The 22,021-nt window shown below is 36.1% G+C and overlaps 1 protein-coding gene across 1 annotated transcript in view; it reads right to left on the reverse strand.

Moving 5' to 3' along the window:
- The window catches only part of LOC148830688 (1,4-alpha-glucan-branching enzyme-like), a 371,399-nt gene that overhangs the window by 228,375 nt on the left and 121,003 nt on the right, over nucleotides 1-22,021 (reverse strand). The window contains exons 6-7 of the mRNA XM_088922045.1: nucleotides 11,406-11,496; nucleotides 4,956-5,165 (exon numbers count right to left, since the gene is read on the reverse strand). Coding sequence (XP_088778171.1) covers nucleotides 4,956-5,165; nucleotides 11,406-11,496 — 301 coding nt within the window. The remainder of the gene's footprint in view (nucleotides 1-4,955; nucleotides 5,166-11,405; nucleotides 11,497-22,021) is intronic.

Below are 22,021 nucleotides of genomic sequence, written 5' to 3' on the forward strand. Positions count from 1 at the left end.
AACTACTGTTACTCCGCGTTGCCTGGTGCAAAGCTGGTACGAATTACAAATCCCATTTGATGAAAAAAATGAATTTTACATTTTTGATGTTCGTTTAAGGATACCACATATTAGAGTCAGTAAGGAATTAGTGAGAGGTGAGGTTGTATTTTTTCCACCTCCACCAATGATCTGCTCATTTCACAAGTCTGAAAACTGAAGATTTTGAGTCCTTGTGCAGGAGCATGTGCATGCAGACAATGATCATTATCTAAAGATTGGTTCATACTGAAAGACTTAAGGGGCCTTTCACATTAAGCTGAGCGGTGCTGTGACCAAGATAATGTGTAGGCTACATAACAATCAGCAGTACACTCAGCTAGCAATGGCCTTGTGCACCCTGCAGTGGTCCAATTCAGATGCTCAAGCAGAAGGTTGATTTTAACACCAACAGAATGAAGAGTTAGGAAATTACACCACAGAACTGCTCTTTTTAAAACAGCTGGGCTTTTAAACAATCAGTGCAATTCTGTTATTTTCTTTATTTTCTTTGCTGTTGCATATGATCAGTATACCATTTGTTCTGCCTTGCCAATTACCTTCCAACAGCCTCAGGAAAGTCTCTTTAAAGTTTAAAGCTTCAGGCCACGTACCGTATACCAGCCCTATTTAGTATTTAGTTAGCAATATAATGAACCAAAAAGAAATAAATCGCTTCTTACACACAATAACAAAGACAGCAGGAAAAGCTCACAAATGAAGAAGACTCATTTACAAAAACAAAAAGAGAACTGTCCAGAGAAGATTAAAAATATTTGACAGGAGTCTGTTAATTCCTTTGCGCATCAAACTAATTAGAGAAGAAAATAGCAGAAGGGAAAAAAAACAGTACAATAAAATCTGTAAAATAGTCTTTTGTTCTTGCTTACAGTGGTGCTGCACTCTAATTTTACTTGCAACGTTGCAATTTCAATTACAGTCACATCCACCTACAGGCTGAGTTTTTAAATTAAAATTCAGAATCTTCTGGCACATTTTCTGTTTGCTAATTTCTCAGGTACTTGTTAACCCAACTTTCCAGGAAGAGCATGTAAGAGAATACAATAATGGAATACCAGAAAATATTCAGTGACCACAGGTACACAGGACAAAACAATTTGATGTCAACATTTATATACAGTACTAATACTTACTGTATGATAAACTATTCACTATAGACCTATTTTCAGGTTAGGGATCAAAACAAGTATTTGTTTTGAAGGGAATTCACTTTTTCAACTTGCTTTTCTTTTTATCTAAAGGAAAATAATCAATCACTGCCCCACATACTGGCTTAAATTCAGTAATACTTTTCTGTGAAACACTTCAAAACAACAAATGACTCCAGCGCATTATCCTTAAAGAGCATCCTTTACCTCCACATTGATGTCTGCAGTACTCAGCTGGAATACAGATTTTAAATCCGCCTACTCTGATTTCCTACACAGATCATGCTTTGTTAATGACAACAGCTTTGATGTTTGGCATGTAAAAGACATATCCATAGTTAAAATGTTATATAGAGGTAATATATTTTTAAAGAAAAGGTCACAACCATTCAATGAAAATTCTATTTGATGCAGAGGCAATCAAGGATGATAGGAATAATATCTATTTGCTATTTTGCAAAGTCCTGCTTCATTGCTGTTTATGTCTGCATCTGAACACACAATTTGACAATATTTTTGGATATCTGGTTTGATTTTTGGTTTTGATAGTCATGGAAGGGACAGAGACAAAGTATACCAAAAGGTACTGTCAAGGTCTCTTTTCCAGCATTCTAAGACTACTGCGGCAATATCCAAAAATTAAAAAAAGACAAGTATTGGCAAAATAAAGTTTTCAATAGTGTTATTTACTCATTTAGTAAGTGGAATAATCATTTGATAAACTATGCTTGAACAATGCTATTAAAGTTTATTTAACTCATATCCATACAACCCATTGGTAGATAACATACTGTAACTTTGCGAATATGAATGCAGTATACAAAGAGTGTGTATATTTATTCCTGCAACTCTGCTGATGACTAAATACACAGAGTGGGGGTACTTACTGTAGTTCTGCGCTATTTTGCATAAAAGGCAGAACTCTTCATTTGACAGTTTTCTAAGTTTAATAACATACAATAACAAATGTTACAAATAAGAGGATGGCATCTCGTGCATCTAAAACATATGTTTGCCGGTACAGTAGCTGATTGATCTGAAAGTATTAAATCATCCATTTCTTCAAAAAGGCTAGGGCATCAGCTGGTTTGTAAGGTGTTCCAGACACCCACAAGCCTCTCTGGAAAGATACCTGTGATATGTTTTATATGCACCTCTTAAAATCACTGTGTTCCTTATGGCTCATGAGGAAAAAACAGTTAACCAAACCATAAATAGACCAATATGAACATCCTTTGTATTGAAAATCTTAATTATCACTTTAAGCTAAAACCCATATAAACACAAGAAATTAACAGATTCATCGCTTCAGAAATATAGACTTAAATAGTTCCTTTACTACAGAAGGAATAGTTTGTTTACAGATACTAGGATATGTGACTGTGATCTCAATCATGAGATGCTGAAATCTTATAACAGGCTGAAATTTAAGATCTAATTAGTGTTTAGGGAAATGCTGACATTAGTAGGCTTGAATGGATTTTGTTGGCAATTTGACTTTACATCAACCTGCCAAAAAGGCAAAACGGGAATTAATACAGCATGGAGATTATCCCAGCCCTGGTTATTGCACTGAACATCTCTTGCTGTGGCTTGCTTGTTCCAATGACAGTTAATCAGATTTACAGCAGTTCAGCTTTTGACAGGATTTCATGACGATTTGGATTTCTTTCAATCTCTTATCTCCCACGTCTCATTACTTGGCATTCTGACAAGATTTTTTCTATCAGGCTTGTAATGCGTCTCACTTAGCGTGTGACTTTTGTCAGCAGGTCCCCCCCCCCCAAAAAAACCAACTGGAGCCATCTCAAATTGGGAGGAAAATAATAACTGTAATTTTGATGGTGAAAAATTTCCCTGGAGTGGACAATATTGCATTTTTGGTTACATGAAGAGCTTTGAGAAACTATTATCCTCTCCAATTAAATGGTGCCTGCAATCAGTGAATCACAAGTTTTGACTGAAAAAGGCATAAAAAATATTGCTTATGCAGGTGTCGGGGTGAACGGAGCACAACACACTTAAGGTATTTTGTCACATCATCTCAGTTATAAAAAATGATTCACACCTTGCAGCACTGCTCTCCACAATAATCCAAGATATCCAACTTGCAAATGACCTGTTTTCATAAAACACAAAGCTAGTCTTGTCAAATCCAACACAAACTCTGGACTTTGTTCTATCTGCCACTAAGAATAACCGATTGGGTTTGTGAAACCACCACCATCTTAATTTTCAAGGGCCCAAGAATGACAGTGCTGTGAATGTTGACCACAACCACATTAGTATTAATCTTAATGTGAAGAAATTAAGGATTTTGGGCTTAAAATATTTTTTTTCTGACCAACAACAAATGTTTCTATTTAGTGTTCTCAAAAAAATCATATTTAGATGTCTATATATTTCATTTATCAAATAAATCCATTCAATCAATTTTCCTACAATGGCCATCCAAGATTATTAACAGTTAATAAAAATGCTGTTGGTGTCCAAAATTCAAATTTCACATTTGCAACATTTTCCTTCAAATGGTATGCTAAGTGATGGAAATTACACAAATTATCATCTGTGCTTGGTGCAGCTGTGGTACAAACAGTGAGACCTGGAAACTGAACCATAGTCTCAGTTAACCTTTGAGAATGCCCCACCCATTAGACATAAAAGACAGACAAATTCATTGTGATACAAGACCACCCTTCTCCTTCTTTGATGTCTGAATGTTCCTGGGAGTCAACATCAATGTACTGTAACAGTCACATCTTTCATATAGAACTACAGTATTAGACTGAAACCATTTTGCTTTAGCCAGGCGTAGTTTCTCTTTCTGGGTCAACCAGCCCAGCATTCCTACTGATTTGAAGCATTTTGTGCTTTAGTTTTGCAGGAAGTACTAGCAAGTTTGCTTTAGATGCAGGGTGTTTGTAGATGTGTGTACTGTATATCATAATTTATTGTATATGCCTCATGTCAACCTTTATCCTTGTAAAAAAGTAAATAGGATGCAGTACATGCATCTGGGCTGTAGATGCAGTAGTTTACAGGTTTATGAAATAACTGAAATTTCAGGGATAATTACTGCACAGTTTTTGATAGTCCCCCCGACATACAACCCACCCATTTAAGCAAGAAGGAGGTCAAAATCAACATCTGTAACAGAAATCCAAGGAAATATAATTGCAAAAAATAAAAGATACATTTTTATGTACTGTATGTCTCCCAAATACACACAGAGCCAAAATAAACTTTTTAGCACAATAAACCATGAACCCACAAAGCATTCCTTCCATGTTTGATAACACTATTAATGACTAACTTTCTATAAGAAAGACAATAACACAAACATTATTTTTGGGAAAATCACTGTTATTCCATTCCAAAGTTCGGTAGCAAAACATTTGAGACAGTTATGTGACAAGGAGCAAAATCAAGTCCTTAGGAAACAGACATCTTTCCAACATTTACTCAAAAAAAGTAGCAGAAGACAAGAAAAAGCAACCTAACATGAACATATAATGCTCCCTGGCAACTGTATGAACCACAAAGCATTTTTGATTTGCACAGTTTCTTACAATTCCGTTCACATACTTTATAATACTTTGATGAAATGCCTAGGCCTTTTGTTTAGTAGCATATTGTGCTTTGTGTGCAAAATATTTTTTTTCAAGGCCAAGTGAAGTTGAAGAAAAGAAGCCTTAGCTGTCAAAACCCAAATCAAATACTGCTTTAAACACAGAGGTAAAAACTTTTAAGGCTTAGGTATCAACCTACCTTGAATAGTTGAAGAGCCTGCTGTCCCAAAGGCTGTGTTCTCCCCGGGATCCAGAGTGGAAAAAGCAAGAATCGGTGCCATCAAAGCTGTTTAAACCATCCTCTGTGTTTTTGGAAGCATGGCTGTGGACTACATCAAGTAGGACGACGATTCCCATTGAGTGTGCAGCATCGATCAGCTCTTTCAGCTCCTCAGGATTGCCATAGCGGCTATGAGGAAGAACACAATTCAAAGGTCACTCAAAATGGAAGCGTTCTGCTGCCACAGATTATTTCAAGCTACTTTTGTGAGAGGGGAAAGGTGGGGGGAAAAAAGCATGCTGATAACTAATGGATTGCACTGTCATAGGTTTTTTTAAATAACTTGTATCATTCACTTGCTTTTTTTAACTGTACTTCCCTGGATTCTTTCACAGGTTAATGATTTTCAACTTTAGGTAAAAATCTACACTTTCACTACTTGGGTAATCGTGAGGAATCGCAAGGCCAGTGGTGATGATAAAAAAAATGAAATGCAAAACAATACAGTGTATCTATACAGCACCTTAAGGCACAGACTTTCCTCAAGGCACTTCTCAGAATTGAGAAACTCAGAAACTCAAAAGACAAAGTACAGAGGTACTGTACATTCAGAACTAATATCTATATATACTTCAGGGTACAGCAAAAGAGTTTTTATGTCAACAAAATGAATCAGACATTTCAGAGTTAGAGAACAATGTGGAAAGGAAAAATGTCTAGGTTAGTGATACTCTGTGGTCACCAGAGAATTGTATACAGTATATACAGTACCTGTGTGTATATATAAAGAGTATATACTGGTGTATAAAGACCTTAGAACTTTTGCCTTGTTCTGCTCTTTTTCTTTCTTTATGCAGAAATAATTCAATGACGATTTCTCCTAGAAATTGTAGCCATTTGAAGATTACAGATAATCCTACAAGAGCTGATTTTTTATGAACAAAAGGCAGCCTTTTAGGTTAATTGATGAGTAGACAAGAGCAAATTATTCTATAAGACAAGGAATAATGAGTCAATTACATCTGAACAATTAATATGATGGATAAGATTCTACAACACTTCATACTAACAGCTCATGTACAGTTTACTTTGAGGTTTCTATATACAGTACACATACAGTACAAATGCATGTACTGTATACTGTACACATTCATAAAGTAAAAAAAAGACTCAAAAAAGTCTTAAAATATCATATATATCCAATATCATTAATGTTTTTAATAATTTCAATAATAATGTCCTCAGTTCGAGAAGATGGCAGTTTGAGGCATTGTGAAACACATTGCAAAGATCATGAACATGCAACAGTCTATAATTCAAAACTGTCCAAAACTGGAGATTTGTCAGTTTCTGTGGAGGTCTCATACTAAGGAGGAGGTCAGCCATTCACAAAGTTCTGAGTTAGTTGAATTTGTTGTCCACACCGATTTTTTCTCTAAGACATGATGTTCAATTAGCAATGACTTAAGTTTCAAGCCAGAAAAGTGTGTACCAGTTAAATAAGAAATGAATTGCTTTAGCTTGGAACAAAGACAAGTGCAAGGGGAGTTTTAATTAGGTATTCAAAATCCTGAAAGAAAGAAGTCAAGCAACACCTGGAAGCATTTCAAGGTAGAGTGAAACTATAAGTGGAGGGCGGATGTGAAAACCATTCCTTTTCTTATAGGTTCTGAGCATGAGCATATGCAGGCAACAGAACGTCTTCTTTGCTCACAGCAAAGGCTTGTCCAGATTTCCACTTTGGAACATATACAGTAAATGCTTAATATCTGCATCTATTAAAATATTAAACATCAGGGAGAGAGAAATTTTAGGAACTTTTAACTTATTACCTTATACTGCATGTATGGTTTCCGATCAAACCAGCCTGCACTAAGGCTGATGATGAGGGTGACACTGCCAAAACAAGTAGTATTTGTCTACCAATATTTCACAGTGATGAGAAATGCACATCAGGTCTAATGAGAACTCACTCTTATCACTGCTTGCAGGGAACCACCATTTTCTGGTGATGGTTTTTAGTATTTTTGTTAATGAATGCATTAAGCTCCTTAGGACAAATAAAGTCATATTGTCAAAGCATTTTTTATAAAACCTGCTTGACTTGTTTTTCTAAAACCAATGGTCACATTTCCATGAACACTAACAAACATTGCTGATCATTAATGTGAAATTATACTGTATTTTCAATTAAATGAATGCTTGTTAACAGGGGGCTACAATATACCTGTCCTTCCCAAGAAGCAATAGAAATATTACACATTCCCTGCCAGTGCCTAGAAAGATGGAGATAAGCCCTATTTTATCGAGAGTTCCTTATGTATACCCTTCATGTAATTGTCTTCTGGCGTCCGATCCTAACCAGCATTCATAATATCAGTTTTCCTGCAAACACAACATGCTGAGATAATATTACTCTGCTTTTCCGAGAATCTGGCCAGTAAGGTTTTAAATGGCTATGAATGATCAATCATGAGTGAAATTACTCTGTATGCATTACACTTTATCTATAAAATATTCTCTGGCAGGATATGGCTGCTGCTGCAAAGAAGCACATAAATAAACTGTTGACAAATCATCCATTTATTAAGCTAGGCTCCTCGCTGCTTTTACCAAGTGCGTTTTCAGCGTTATTTTTGGGACTACCTTTATCTAGGACGGCTTTCTTTCAGGATTAGCAGTAAATGTGTTTACAGGAAGATTACCACTCATGTCAGAGTCCTTCACAATGATTTAGTGTGCTAGCTGCTGCCCATGTATTTAAAATCTGGAAGAAAGACTCAAACAAATGCCTTGTGGGAAAATGAAAAAAGAAATCATTAAGATTTTGATACACATATGTTCATGAATGTATAGAAAATTCAATGAAAAGTGTGACTTTGCACTACTGAGCTTGATTTCTTCATCTCTGTTGTATATCCTTCTGAAGCCCTAATGAACCTTTAAATCACAATAAGGTTGTATTGGAAGATTAATTAGATATTTGAGAGTTAATAGATTTAAAATGCTGTATGAGAGTTAAGAGATCCACCGCATCCCCCCATTTTCTAATCATTATATCCAATACAAGGTTTTAGGGGAGCTTGAGACCATCCCAGTTAGCAACAGGTACAGGGAAGAATACATCCTGAATGGGATGCCAGTCCATTGCAGGAGGATGAAGAAATTTAACATGGAATTTGAGGGTTAAGAGGGAGAGACATTTTCACAGAGACAGAAATTGATCCTTTGACATAGCAAAAAAAAAAAATCGGGTACAAACCGATAATTTTTTTTAATCTTTCATTACTTGGGCTATGTATGCAATATGTACCGTATGTAGAGGTAATGGACAAAGAAATGAAAATACAGTACCAGAATAAATAAGGGACACCAAGTAACAAAAGCAACAGCTTCCTCACTGGTATAGTTCATGCATAAATAACATCCCAGCATACTTGGGGAAATGAATAAAATTGGTGTACAGGCTGGTTGTCTATAATTATGGTTAGCATGACTGCAAGAGAAGACCTCATTGATTTTGAGAGGTGATTGTTGGGATGTGCTTGGCGGAGCTTTAGCGACCAATACACCTAGACTTTCTGATATGTCACAAGCAACAGTGTCTAAGGTGATACAAGAATAGAAATCCAAGGGAAAGACATCATCAGCAAAGGGGGTTGAAGTATATACTTCAAAGGGCAACAGTGGTTGGATGTGCATAGTCTGAGATCATATTAATTTGAAATTTAAGACGAGCAACTGCAGATCAATTGACTGCAAATTTAAACCCGAGGCACTCACAGCCAGTTTTAATCAAAAACTGTCTACCAAGAACTGTGTAGAGAAGGATGACTCATCACACCTGGCAATGCACGTTTATGAGTCCATTGGTGCACAGAGAACAAGCAATGGACTGAGCCTGAGCACTGGAGAAATAAGCCACTGTATGGTCAGATGAATCACCCTTCCTACGTTCAGACTAATAGATGAGTGCATGTGTAATGCCAGCCTAAAGACCTTTAAATCCCTGAATGGTACATGCCATTCATAGTGGCACAGAGTATAGAAATTTCAGAATTTGCATGCCACCTCAAATATAGGCTTATAGTGCTTGCAGGTGATGGCCCAGAGCCCTATTAAGTAAGTTTAATAGGTAACACTTTAAATTTAGTTACAGTACTTACTGTACACATCTTCTTGTAAACACACCAAGAAGCTCCGTAAACTTGAGCAGCACTTTCTGGACTAGAACTTCTAATTACTTCTATTTGCTGTTATTGCATAACACATTACATTATGCTGACTTTTGAAATTCTGATTTGTACATCTCTACACAACGCAGTGCTAGTACTCTTTATTTTCAATATTAAGTAGCTTTTTAAAAAGATGCTAAATAAATCAAATACTAATAACAAGAAAAACACCACTACCAAGAACAAAATGATATCCAGTCAAGATAATTTAGCCAAAGGTTCCAATGATCACTTCAATCTCCCAAGGAAAACTAATAAATTCCCATATGGGAGTCCCCTCCCTTCAGTATGGACAGAAGGAAACACTATGGCAATGACAGTGTGTGGGTTGGGGCTAAAGCTACCTTCAAGATTTTATAGAATATGTATCTTTAAACAATATGATTGTCCACAACACAAGAGAAATCCATCAGAAACCTGGTAAAAATAAGACAAGATTTAATTTAATTTCATCTTTGAAATTTCAGATTTGTGTTTTCAAGTGTTTATCAAATTAAATGACATTCAGAGCAAATGGCTAAATCTCCTTTATAAGCATGTAGTGTGCTCTCACGAGGCACCAGTTCTGTAGGGTTTGGGCATTTATGGGGACAATTATTAATCACGAAATTGATTCTTTTAATGGCCTTAGAATCCAACCATGCGATATTACTCAAACAACGCACACACACAGGTACTAATACACGAGGATACATTTCTTAATACATAGAATATGCATGTAAACCTAACAGATCTTATCGTGAGGGTTATCAGAATACAAAAGATATATATTCATTCAGTTACGAAGCGTTACATACATCAAGAGGACATACGTTCAGTATATCATTCATTTAGACCGTTTCGTAAATGAACTTGGTTATAACTTCTACATTGGATACTCAAAACAAGTACATAACTCTTAGGAATTAAATTGATATCAACTGGTTGGGATAACAATTGAATTCTCGAGCTGTAATGCATTGAAGTTGAATACTCATCCAATGTCTGGGGATTCAGATCTACTGCGGGCTCTCTGGCTCCGTGCCAGGCTGTGCTGTGCGGCTTGCGACGGTGCGCTGCTGATGCTCACTGACCGGCTAGTTAGTGTTGGCTTTAACTAGCAAAGTTTGTGCACAGGAGAAAAGATGACTGTGGGTCCCAGCAAGTCAGGAAGAGGACCGGTTCGTTCCTGATGAAGCGCTAGTTCTGAATAGTGATCCAGCTGTCCACAGTTCCGACCTGTTCACGAGGCTTGCTGCTGATGCTAACCTCGGGTGGATCCTCTGGTTACTCGTGGCAACCTCCGCTCTAGACTCTTAGAACAGAGGAAAGTTCTGGCACTCGGACACACTGGCCGTTCTGTGGTTGTCCGGGCTGAGTCTCAGGATGGTCAGGAGGCGCGCTGCGAAAATGTCCTGCCCTTGGGAGCCTTTCTGCTCCTGGGCCGTCCTGCCCTGGAATTGTCTCGCACCCCTGGAATTCTCCTTAGAATTCCCCTTAGAATTTCTTAGAATAGTTCTTTTCAGAATAGTCTTTCGAATAGTCTTGGAGCTCTGTGTTGCCTGTTTTTACCTGGAGGAACTTCAGCTCATTCATTGGCTGAAAGTTCCATGGGCATCAGAGTCCCACGTGGGTTACTCGGCCCTACCAGTCCCTGATTGGTTGATCAAGGTGAGATATGAGTCACTTACTCCTGACACTTAGGAATGCAGTCCAGATGTCCATCTGGCACTCCCTAGACAGATAGGTGCCAATGGATGACCATTGATCATGATAGCCAGGCTTAGCTAAGTGCATCCCCATTTGGGAGCTGTCCCTTATCAAAAGTAAACATCTTTAAATCAGCCTGCATGAATAGTTTCTCTGTGGCTGCACCACAGAGATGAAGAGAGAGATGGGGCCTCATTTGGGAAAGCACAGCAACACTTAATTCTGTCTTATTAACAAGCATTGCCGCTACAAGCATTTAGCTTGACCTCACCCTATATACTGTAAATAAACAGCACCCTAATCCATTAACTTGCCAAATGAAATGCACAGAGACGTTCTATATTACAGACTGACAAATGTTGCTTTTCAACTTATAAGAACTTAAGAAATAGAAAACACATCAACAGGTAGTATAATGCAGAGACCAAATTAAAGACCAAAATCAAATGTCTGCCTGGTACTTCAGCACAGTCAAATGCATAATTACCAGTTACAAAAGGCTTACCTGGAAGCAGCAAAGAAACTTGTGATTTGGTAACCAAAGCTGGCATAATATGCATGTTCCATTATAGCCATCAGTTGAATACAGTTGTATCCTGCAAAACAAAGGATAAAAAATGCTAATAATTACTTATGAATGACAAATCACTGGTTCTTCATACATAACCTTGAGCTTTCTGTTTTAGACTTTTCAAGTGTTCATCCATATCATATAATAGCAGAGCTGTAGAAAACATGAAAAGCAACAAGACAACCTACAAACAACAATCACTGGTTCTCCATACATAATCTAAATCCCAAAAAATTGGTTTGGAAGGTCAAATAGTATAATTTTATTTCTCAACATATTGCTAGTAGCAAACTGCAAAGAATAAGGAAAATCAGTAGTCTTTGTAAACACAGCTCAGATGAGAAGTGACAGATTCAGGGCAGCATTCCTCAATGCAAACAGTTGGGGAAAACTGGAAATGTCTGGTCATACTTTTCCACATACTGTACATTACAGTATAGTGACTGATTAAATTTTTAGAAAACACTCAGACTGAGGGGGATATACTAGACTGTCAGAGAAGACTTGGAAAGAAACATGGTGACTACCAGGATCAATAATGTCGTTTGCAAAAAAAAAATGTATTGTACAGCCCTTCATACACAAAACAGGTTAATTTTCTACTGTCTTCAATGTAGGTATAAAGTAAATATGGAATTGGTGTGGGTGTGAAAAGTTATTCAAAAAGCAAACAGGTTTTTAACTTCTTTTATTATCATATTCATGTAACAAAGACCATTAAAACCAATTAATATCTTTCTAGATGATGCAAGAAAAAAGTACACAGTCTACAGTCAGAAACTTAGGAATCTCAAGTTTTAATGTACAAATTCTCCCAAGAACAATGTAATGTGGTCACAGCAGATCTCAGTTTCATTCCTCAACACATCAAACGTTTGGATACCATTCTGTATTAAAATCGGAACCATTCATGATAAAAAGTGTAGCATTGTTAAGGTTGAATAGAAAAGCAGCATGCACAAGTTAAGTAGACATTTACTGTAGACACAGGCTGAATCAAAACATCAACTCTCTCACTAATCACAGATCCAGTACTTGAAGACTACCTTTTTACAGAGACCTGTTCCCTTTACTCTGAAACCTGTCATCAAATACTGCATTTGGGCTTTAAAAATGATGGCTAAATTTTATTTGGGTATTACTGACAGACTGCACATAAACTTATGCAAGGGGATTGAGAGCGTCTTTCTTGTTGTTCCCCTCAAGGTACTTATATACAAAAAGGGGAAAAAAGTTAATTGCTCCGACTTAAAAGATACATTTTATCTATTCATTTATTTGCTTAAGTGGCCATGCTGGGTTTGAGGCTAGTTTAGATGATTCCAAGATTACAGTCTAAATCCGTCGTTACAGACCCCAATCTGCATGAGCCTTGGAACACCTCACCCAAATCAACATCAGCCACAGCAAGATAAAACTATAATTGGGGTCTGTGAAAGCAAGTAATAATCATTAAAAAGAAGAGAGGATTATGAGGCATGATTAAATGCATTTTCAAGTAACACTTCTCCCACACTTTCACATATACCACGACTTGCTTGATTGCACATTTTGAGAGTCCTACTAATGACCTTGTACGTAGCTGACCTCAATTTTACCTGTGCAGCTTTGTAAGCATTACAATTACTGCATGCTTTCTTTCTGTTTAGGTTCATGTAATAAGATATTGACAATTTTAATTTGAAGATGGTGTTTTTTCCCCCAGATTGCTCATAGTCATGCCATTATAATTGCAGTTAAAATGTTAATTAAGCACAAGATTCTTTTATTTTCATATTTTTGTGATGCCATAAGAGTAGCTTTTATATTTCTCCACATTTATTTGCTGTTAATAGCAACAAATCCATCATTTGTTTAAGCAGGTACTGCAAACTCACTTTCATTTAACCTACATAGATACTCTCTTGTTCATCATACAGAATACCTTCTATGACTATTCTCCTAAGTACCTGCTTCTTAATTTTAATAGTCCCAAATCACTTAAAAAAAGCTTTTCCAACAGTACTGGTCATTGTGGGACTCAAGCAATAGCTGTCAACAAGTCATGTGCACACAGAGGCTTTCAAATCCCCTACACCTTTAAATGGAAGACAAAACACAGCCAATGTGAAAAAAGCACTCTTTGACAGTTCTTTGAACCACACTTGAAGTCTCGGGTGTCTTTTCAGCAGACTATGTCTTTATTCTTTATCAGGCTTAAAAGTTTTGCTTTGATAACCTGTGACAGAATTTCAAGGTGAAAATGAGTTCTCCTTTTGTTACTCGGCTGCTTCTGTTTCCTTCTTCAAGAAGCTCCATGAAGTGAAATGCAGAAGAGATGCCAGGATACAGAATACCAGGGAACCTTGGAGCTCATTTGAAGATCCTATACTGTGGGTTGGTTGAGCAAATACAGTTGTGTCTCCTGAACAGAATTGCTTCAATAAAGCTGCCTTTCCTTCTCTCACATCACATACAGTATAACCTTAAGAAAGACTTCATCTTTTTATTAACAGTGTTAGAGGACATCTGTGGTCTTTAATTCCATTAAAGAACCAGTTGCTGCTTATAATATATAGAAATCCATCAATTGCACTCTTGAGCAAATTATAAAGGAAACAGCATGAAAAAGTATGTGTACAAAGATGTATACTTTATAAACCACAAATATTAATATACTACATATATAATATACGGTATGCTGTCTCACCAAAAATTGACAATATACTGTTTTTAATGTGGTTCGGTCCACATCCTCTGAACTGAATTGTGCACTCAGATATGGGCCCACTCACCCCATAGAGGCCAATAAATCTCTTCAGCAAATGTGATTCCACACACATTTTCACATGTGCTCAATGGGAATAAGATCTGGGTACTGTAAACCCCTTAGACTGCATGAATTGACATGAGACATTTTTGTTTCAGTATGAACAATCATGCCACTTGAGGTGAGGTCACATACAACAGCCTTCTTTCACAAGGAAACCAAGGAAAAGTGGTCTACTACTAGTTCTCAAGAAGTATTGGACATACCTATTCAGGAAACTCCTACGATGCTAGATGGGTTGAGACGCTCTTACAGAACATTTTATTTTTTGGTAGGACAAGGTTTTAATATTCATAGTCATGATATCAGTAGTTTCCATCACTGGTTCTGAATTTAATCCTAACTAAGCCCTAAATTACTCAATTTGACAAAATACTTCCTTCATTAGACAAAATTAGAATGATCTTTGATGGTAGACATCCGTATTAAGGTCAAAAATGGGACCACCAGGACTGGGGTTGGTCACTCCTTGTGTAGCACAAAAGTGTTAAAATAATTTTGAATACCAAAAGATAATATAAATATATATACTGTACAGTATTTACTATTAATTAATCAAAAATACAATGGATAGTTTTCAAAATATATTTGCAGGTTCACATGAACCTCTGTTACCCTATACTGCCACATTACCTATAAAGTACTACTTGCAGAAGTGCTACAATATTATAGCATGAAATATCAGCTACATTATTTTAATTTTTGTCTTTACTTCTGACCTCTTAATTCTAAATACGAGGTATTTACAGTAAATACTTAGGTACCTTGAGGCACCAGCTTTTTAAAAGTTAAAAAAAAACAAGCACCTCTGGCAACAAACAATGCAATGATGTATGCTAAACTAAAAATGAAGTATTCATAGCATATTTCTTGTGTATGATGGCTGTGAATTTAGGCTTCTGAGTCTGAAGCACAAGCTTTCTGTAATCTCAGTCAGAATCAATGCTATAACTGTTTCACCCAGCCCCATAAAAAGAGACACACAGAGCAAAGAAGGATTAAATGTCGGCACAAGTTCATAAATGAGTTTTACTACGGGATTAAAAATCCACGGCTGCAGGTCTATGAGTACGTTTAGCAGTTCTGAAAGATAATTGGGGTGACTACAGCATCCGCTGAAGGCAAAGACCTTAATCACACCAGCTTCTCTCACCTTCTGCCAGGCATATCAAAAGCTAGCGCATATTCCTCTTTAAAGCAGATGTTTGACTTCTGTTACACTTTATTTAATAAAACTCTTCAGAATCCTAACACACATGTCAGGCAAAACACTGCTGTGATGCTCTAACACTGCACACGGTTTCTATAACCCATGACACTGAGCAAGAATGTAGTTATACTTGAATTTTCCTTATCATTTTTATTTTTCAGTTTTTTGTTTTTTATCCAAAGCAGTATACAGTTGTGTTCATTTATATAGATGTGTATTTCACTACAGCAAATAAAAAAAAAACGTATTTAAAAAGCGTTAGAAAATCTCTTTCAAATCTGTTACTTTCAACAACATGATGAATAGTATATTAAACAAAAACTATGTAATAAAATTCATTGTTTTAACCTGTTAATGTTAAACTGTTAATGAGTTTAGCATCACATCATCATTTAATGTGATTACATTTTTACAACATTTTAAAAAGCATTTACACTAAAAAACACCACAGCCTGCTAAGCATTTTTAGCATGTGTAGTCTTTTTGATAAAATATTTCTATAGTAATATGGAAAAAAAGGATTATGATTATTAAAATTAATGCTTCCAAATTACAGAATATTTTTCATTTGCCACAATCTTACTCCATCCAGGCATTGATATCAGTTTTAAAGAGGTGGAAAATGCATTGTTAAGTGTTAATTGCTCAGGTGATTTAGATTACTGAAGTAAATGAACATTTAAAGGATACCCAAGGAGTTCTAATTATATTTACTGGCACCCCATTTGCACTGTTAATTAAAATCCATTGCTAACTCAACTGCTAACCAAAACCACTGCTACTCAGTATGATGAATAGGTGTTCAATACACATCAAAAAGATATGAGTGATACAGAAGCATAGTTCAACATGAATTATTCAATTAAAATTAGTGAACAAATGTATCAAATTAAGAATTTCATTTTTTTTGTTTTTGTCAAACATACTGTAGGTTAAGATGTCCTTTATATTTTGGTGTTAATACTCTGATCAACTATATTGATCACAGTTTATCGTCACTGACTGAGGGTTACTTGGGATCTAAGACAATATTTTACAGCAGTGAAAATTTTTATTCGCATGAATTGAATGCAATTTGTTCATTTATAATTGAAGTACAGTACCTGTATATGAATGATATTAATTATTTGCTTGGGGCAAAACTGATGCCTTCTGTTTCATATTATTAATGTACCATCAGATCAGCAATCATAGAGATGGCATCGAACCCAAGACAACTTTCTGATTTATTGGTAAAGTGACGCTTTCTCATGAACTACACACAGCATAGAACAAGGTGTTGCATAGAAGCAACAGGCAATTTCAAAGCCTCATTACAACCGACTGAAAATATATTTATGACCAAATTCAAAACAGTGACATGTTTATCATTTTTCTCTTTCTTTTTATGAATTTCTCTGTCCTAGTTAAGGGCTTTCAATTAATGAAACAGTCTTGTTGTTGCCATTGTGCTTTTTGTAATACAGAAAGATCCAAAGAACCCCCACACAGAACATAAAAAGATCTCAATACTGTAAATAATCCCTAGGATCTCAGAACACAACCATCACAGCTTGGTGTCACATAAGAAAAATATGCATTTCCTACTGAGACAGCTATCCAACCATTATCTTACCACAAACTCACAAGGAAACTCATTTGCAGGAATTTGCACGAGAAGTGGGATTTTTTGTACCCACCCACAAATTCATGGCTTGAATCTGAATTAAGTTCATTTTCCCTTCAAGGATATTATATATACACAATTACTATTTTAATGAGGACATTATTTGAACAAAATCTGGATGCAGTTATTCCTTCAGTTTCAAGTGGACAGAACACTGCAAATCCCATTCAAATACTCTATACAAGGATTTCATGGGATTTAGTTCATGTGCACTCAGCTGCAGTGGCTGAAAAGGTGATTCTTAGACTACTGAATGAGGAGATGTAAAATGCTTTGTGATGCACAGTTAATTGGAACACCACAGCTCTCCATGTGTATTCTGCTTTCCTGAATGCTAACTTACCTAAATAATAACCTTAAGAAAGAAATGCTAAGGAAACAGCTCTTGAGGACAGTAGGACTTTCAGTGGTTTCTTCTTGAAATAATAACGTGGCTGTTTTGTGACTTAGAGACAAAAAAAATACATAATACATAATTGCCACAACTATCTACAATTTGATCTTTGGAAGCTCTCATCTGGAGGTCTGTGAAAGAAATACAATATCAAGATTCCCCATGATAAACATTTGTCTGAGTACACCTGTAAGGCTCTGTCCCACGAAGGAAAAAGAAGACAACAATTAATTATTGAAAACCGTGCGTTAGCTCATTTCATCCCTTAAAAGCAACTGGAAATAACCAATGGACATCTTTGCTGATCCCTTATTGAAAGTAATCTAATTTCCTGGTACCCATAGACCATGGCTAAACATCTTATGTGAATAACGCTTACCCTGCTGCCTTTCATAAGACAAACCACCACAATACATACAGTATTATTAAACCCACTTCTACTGTACATTTGCCATAGTTCCAGAACTAACGGGTGTGTTTTCAGACTTGGGCGTCTATTATTTTGAGACTCTCTAGTTGTCATCTTCCTGTATGGTTCTGAACCACCCACTCAAGCTGAATATGCCGCTACGCAAGTTCTCCCTTTGTCACTTAGCATGGCAGGTCTTTTGTAGGAACATTAATTACATCAGAAGACTAAAGATCCTTTTGTTCATAACTCCTAACACACTTGTGTATTGATTTCAAAATCTTTTATCAAAAAAGCAAACATCAAATCTGTCATTTTTCATATAAACAAAGATGAAGTCCCAGCCACAGTAAGAACTTCAAAGAGTTTCTCAGAGTACAGCATTTATAGGTTTCCTTTTACCACACACGCAAAAAGACAGTTATGTCAATAAGTATTTTTTTTTATTGAAGATAAAACGGAAGTAGGCGTTCAGTTGAATATGTGCTTGCTTTCATCATTTATCTTTGTTCTCATATTTTCTGCTAATCTCAATGTTTAACATTTAATCATCTCATCTTTCAATATTCTGTCAATAATGTATTTCTTTTCCTAATGATGCAAGGATAGGAGATACACTTCTGTAACACAGGCAGAGCTTGAACATTGCTTTCAAGAGTGCACTGGTTTGCCATACTGCTAGGATTCAGATTCTTAGCAGTGCAAGTAGAAAATAAATGGCCACAGAGAAGGATAACACATGCCCTTCTTATTTAAAAGTTAGTTTCAAGGACAAGGCAGAAATCTCACTACATTTCACATGAGAACATCATTTGTTCGCTTGCTATGAATGTTTACACCTCATGCTATTAAGTTAAAGTACATCAAAAATTCCAGGAAGACAGTAATGATACACTAATGCATGTCCAGGCAATATATTCGAGCTGGATATCAAATCATAGGATTATACAGATATTGTAGCTCAGAGGAGAATAATACCATGAATTATTTGTACCCGAACACTGAATCTTGATTAGCTACCATATTGCTGTTATTATTGAGTAATAAAAGGAGCCTCTTGCTATCCATAAACCGGATATGATGTTAAAGATTTGTAGCCAAGTAGGACATTTGTGATGTTTATTAAAAGAGGGGAGCAGAGGTGGACTTCCTCTTGGTGCGTTTATCAGGGAATGTCTGTGGTAACAAGGTCACACATGGAATCTTTCAACAATTTACTGAATTAAGTGGTTTAAGTCATTACAGCCATTTCGGGAACTCCTGGAGTTGCCAGCTATTGGTATTTTCTTTTCAGATAATCTCTAAACTGCACAAATCACCTGCTTAAACATTCAAAACAATATGTTTGTGGTGTTTAAAAACTACATTTTAAGGTAACTCATAAAACCTGCTAGATTGTGGCTCTCCCCAAAAAAGAATCTGCCCTTGTAGGGATGCAAGAAGACACAGCACAATTCAGTGTAGTTCATAAATTAGGTGCAGTTTAGAGATTACCATCTAGACTATGGCTCTCAGGACCAGGGTTGACCTGGCTTAGTGCTTTCTGTTTTTTTTTTGTACAACTTGAATAGCCAATTGAACAACCTAATTATTTTCCTAGGCACATACAGAATGGTACCTGTAGCCCTGAACAGTTGATTTCTCAAAACATTCAAGTCATTAAAGATGAATTTACCTATAAAACTCTTTGAAGACATGGTTAATTAAATTATTTAATTAGATTATTGAACTATGTAGCCATGTTCAGGCAGAACAAAAACCAGGAGACACTCGGCCGTCTGTAGGTACTGCGTTTGAGGCCACTCATTTAAATAAAAATGGTTTAACTTTTAAAAAAGAGTCACATAAGAAAACATCTGAAGCAGCTGTCAGCTCCGTATCTTTCATACTTTATCCACTGAAATGGATAGACTCCGAGGGGGTGTACATTGTTATAGAAATAAACAAGCTCTAGCCGTAATTGAAAGTCATCTTGCCTCATATAAATAGCAGAGCTCAGATGTTTGGGTACACATTACCATCTTCGTTGTCACAAACCAGGAAGTGTGAAAAGGGTTTATTGGCAGCAAAGGGACAATTGGCGCATTAGCTACCTCGGCAGCCAATGCTGTTGTCACAGAGATGCCATCAAATCAGCAACTTGTCAGTTTCCACAAGGCGCCTAGCCTAACATGAGAGAATCACTGACTGCCTCACACCCACTTTTTAATTACTGCTCCATTCACATCTTTGGCTTCTGTCAGTGATATTAGACTTTAAAAAGAATAACAAAGGAGGATCTGTTAAATAAACACGGACGGGTTTTCATAATATGCATGTCATCTTTTATTTAGTTGACATTTCTAGAGCATATCTGGGTTAACAACTGAAATTTGAACATCTGACTTTGAACAGAAAATCAGGATAAGCATTTGGCATCATTCAGAGCTCATCTTGCGGGTCCGACTCCCTGATGCCTATTATGGCCCAACTCTGTGAAATGCCTTTCTGTACAGACACTATTGATGAAGAATTAAACAATTTAAAACCTGTATAAAGACTTTTTAAATGAAGCATGCCTGATTTATATGGACTGGTATGTGATTTACTTGACTAGTTACAAAGCTGTGCTTTATCGAAACTGAATACTTTAATACTGAGCAAAAACTACATTTTTCTTCAGGATCCAATACTGTCTCCTATAGTATTTCTTAAAGGGAAATATATTTAGTTGATCTTGGAGAAAAATAAAACTTTATATCATATAAATCATATATATCATACTTTATACATATATTTAGGTTAGACCAGTACTCCCACATACTTACTCTAACAGAGCAAAGAAAGCAAACCTTATACTTACTGCAAACAAAGTCTATAGAAAATTTATTCATGCTAGCAAGTGGATAAGGGTATTCGGTAAGCAAATGAAACTAGAAATAAAAATGTTCAAGTGTTCAATAAGAGCCACCAAGTTTAAGCATAATTGAATCTATAATTCAAACAATGCTTCTGTCAACAGAAAATATTTAAAGCGTATTTTCAACTCAACAGGTCCACCATAAGCATGGCCAGGAACACTGTGCAAGAGTTATTTATTACTACACCAAAAGTCATTTCTGGGCACCCCCTGGGAAGTCTGTAATGAACCTCAAGAGTCCTTTGGCTGAAAAGCCCTGTTCCAGTAGGGGAAGATCAATTAAGATACAGTTTCTCAATATTTAATGTTCACAACTTTATGTATATGAAGATCATGGGTGGGATCAGGTGGGTTAAAAAAATGTCCAACTGGTACGTAAGTACAGAAACATGTTCACACACTATTCTCCTTGGCTTCCTGAGGGCTTAAATTTATTCAGTGAGAGCTGTATTAATTTCCAATCTATCTGCCATCAAATGCTGAACGCTGACACTACAAATAGCGAAGACCTCATCCATTCTGCAACACTGAGAAGAGGCTGTAGTGGCCAGCTGAGACTATTAGGAATTTTTTAAAGATAAATAATTGGTCATTCCAAACCAAAAGATGAGAGATCTCCATCTATACCCTCTCTGAGTTTGAGATCTCCAAAACACAAGATTTTCAGAGCGGACACTGAAAACATAAAAAATAAAATAAACAAATAATAATGATTTCACAATATGTTAAACATTTGGATGATAATTGAAAATTAATAGATCATTAAAATCATTACTCTTATTTTTAAGTAAAAACACAAGAAAAAAATCTAATCAAATCTTCTTGTGCTCAGGAAGTCAAAGGTGTTTCTGGTTATGTGCAGCCAGTTATACAGTACATCACTTGGGGAATCACTGATATACAGTACATGTATTTGACATTTTATGTATACAGTGTATACAGTATATAAATAGTGTCCAAGCTCACAAAATATTTAATTCCTTAAATGAGGACACGGAGATATCAGCAAGTTCAAACAGGTAAAATCTTATTCCGGCTAATTGTTATAGAGCACCTTCTTCAATAACAACAAAAAAATAATTATGGAGTGTCACATTAACAATGCATATGATTTTCTTGGTTTGTAATTTGTCATAATTTGTCACGGCACTTCAGGCTTCCTA

The sequence above is a fragment of the Atractosteus spatula genome, chromosome 7 (assembly GCF_055471065.1).
Source record: "Atractosteus spatula isolate fAtrSpa1 chromosome 7, fAtrSpa1.hap1, whole genome shotgun sequence".
Lineage (NCBI taxonomy): Eukaryota > Metazoa > Chordata > Actinopteri > Semionotiformes > Lepisosteidae > Atractosteus > Atractosteus spatula.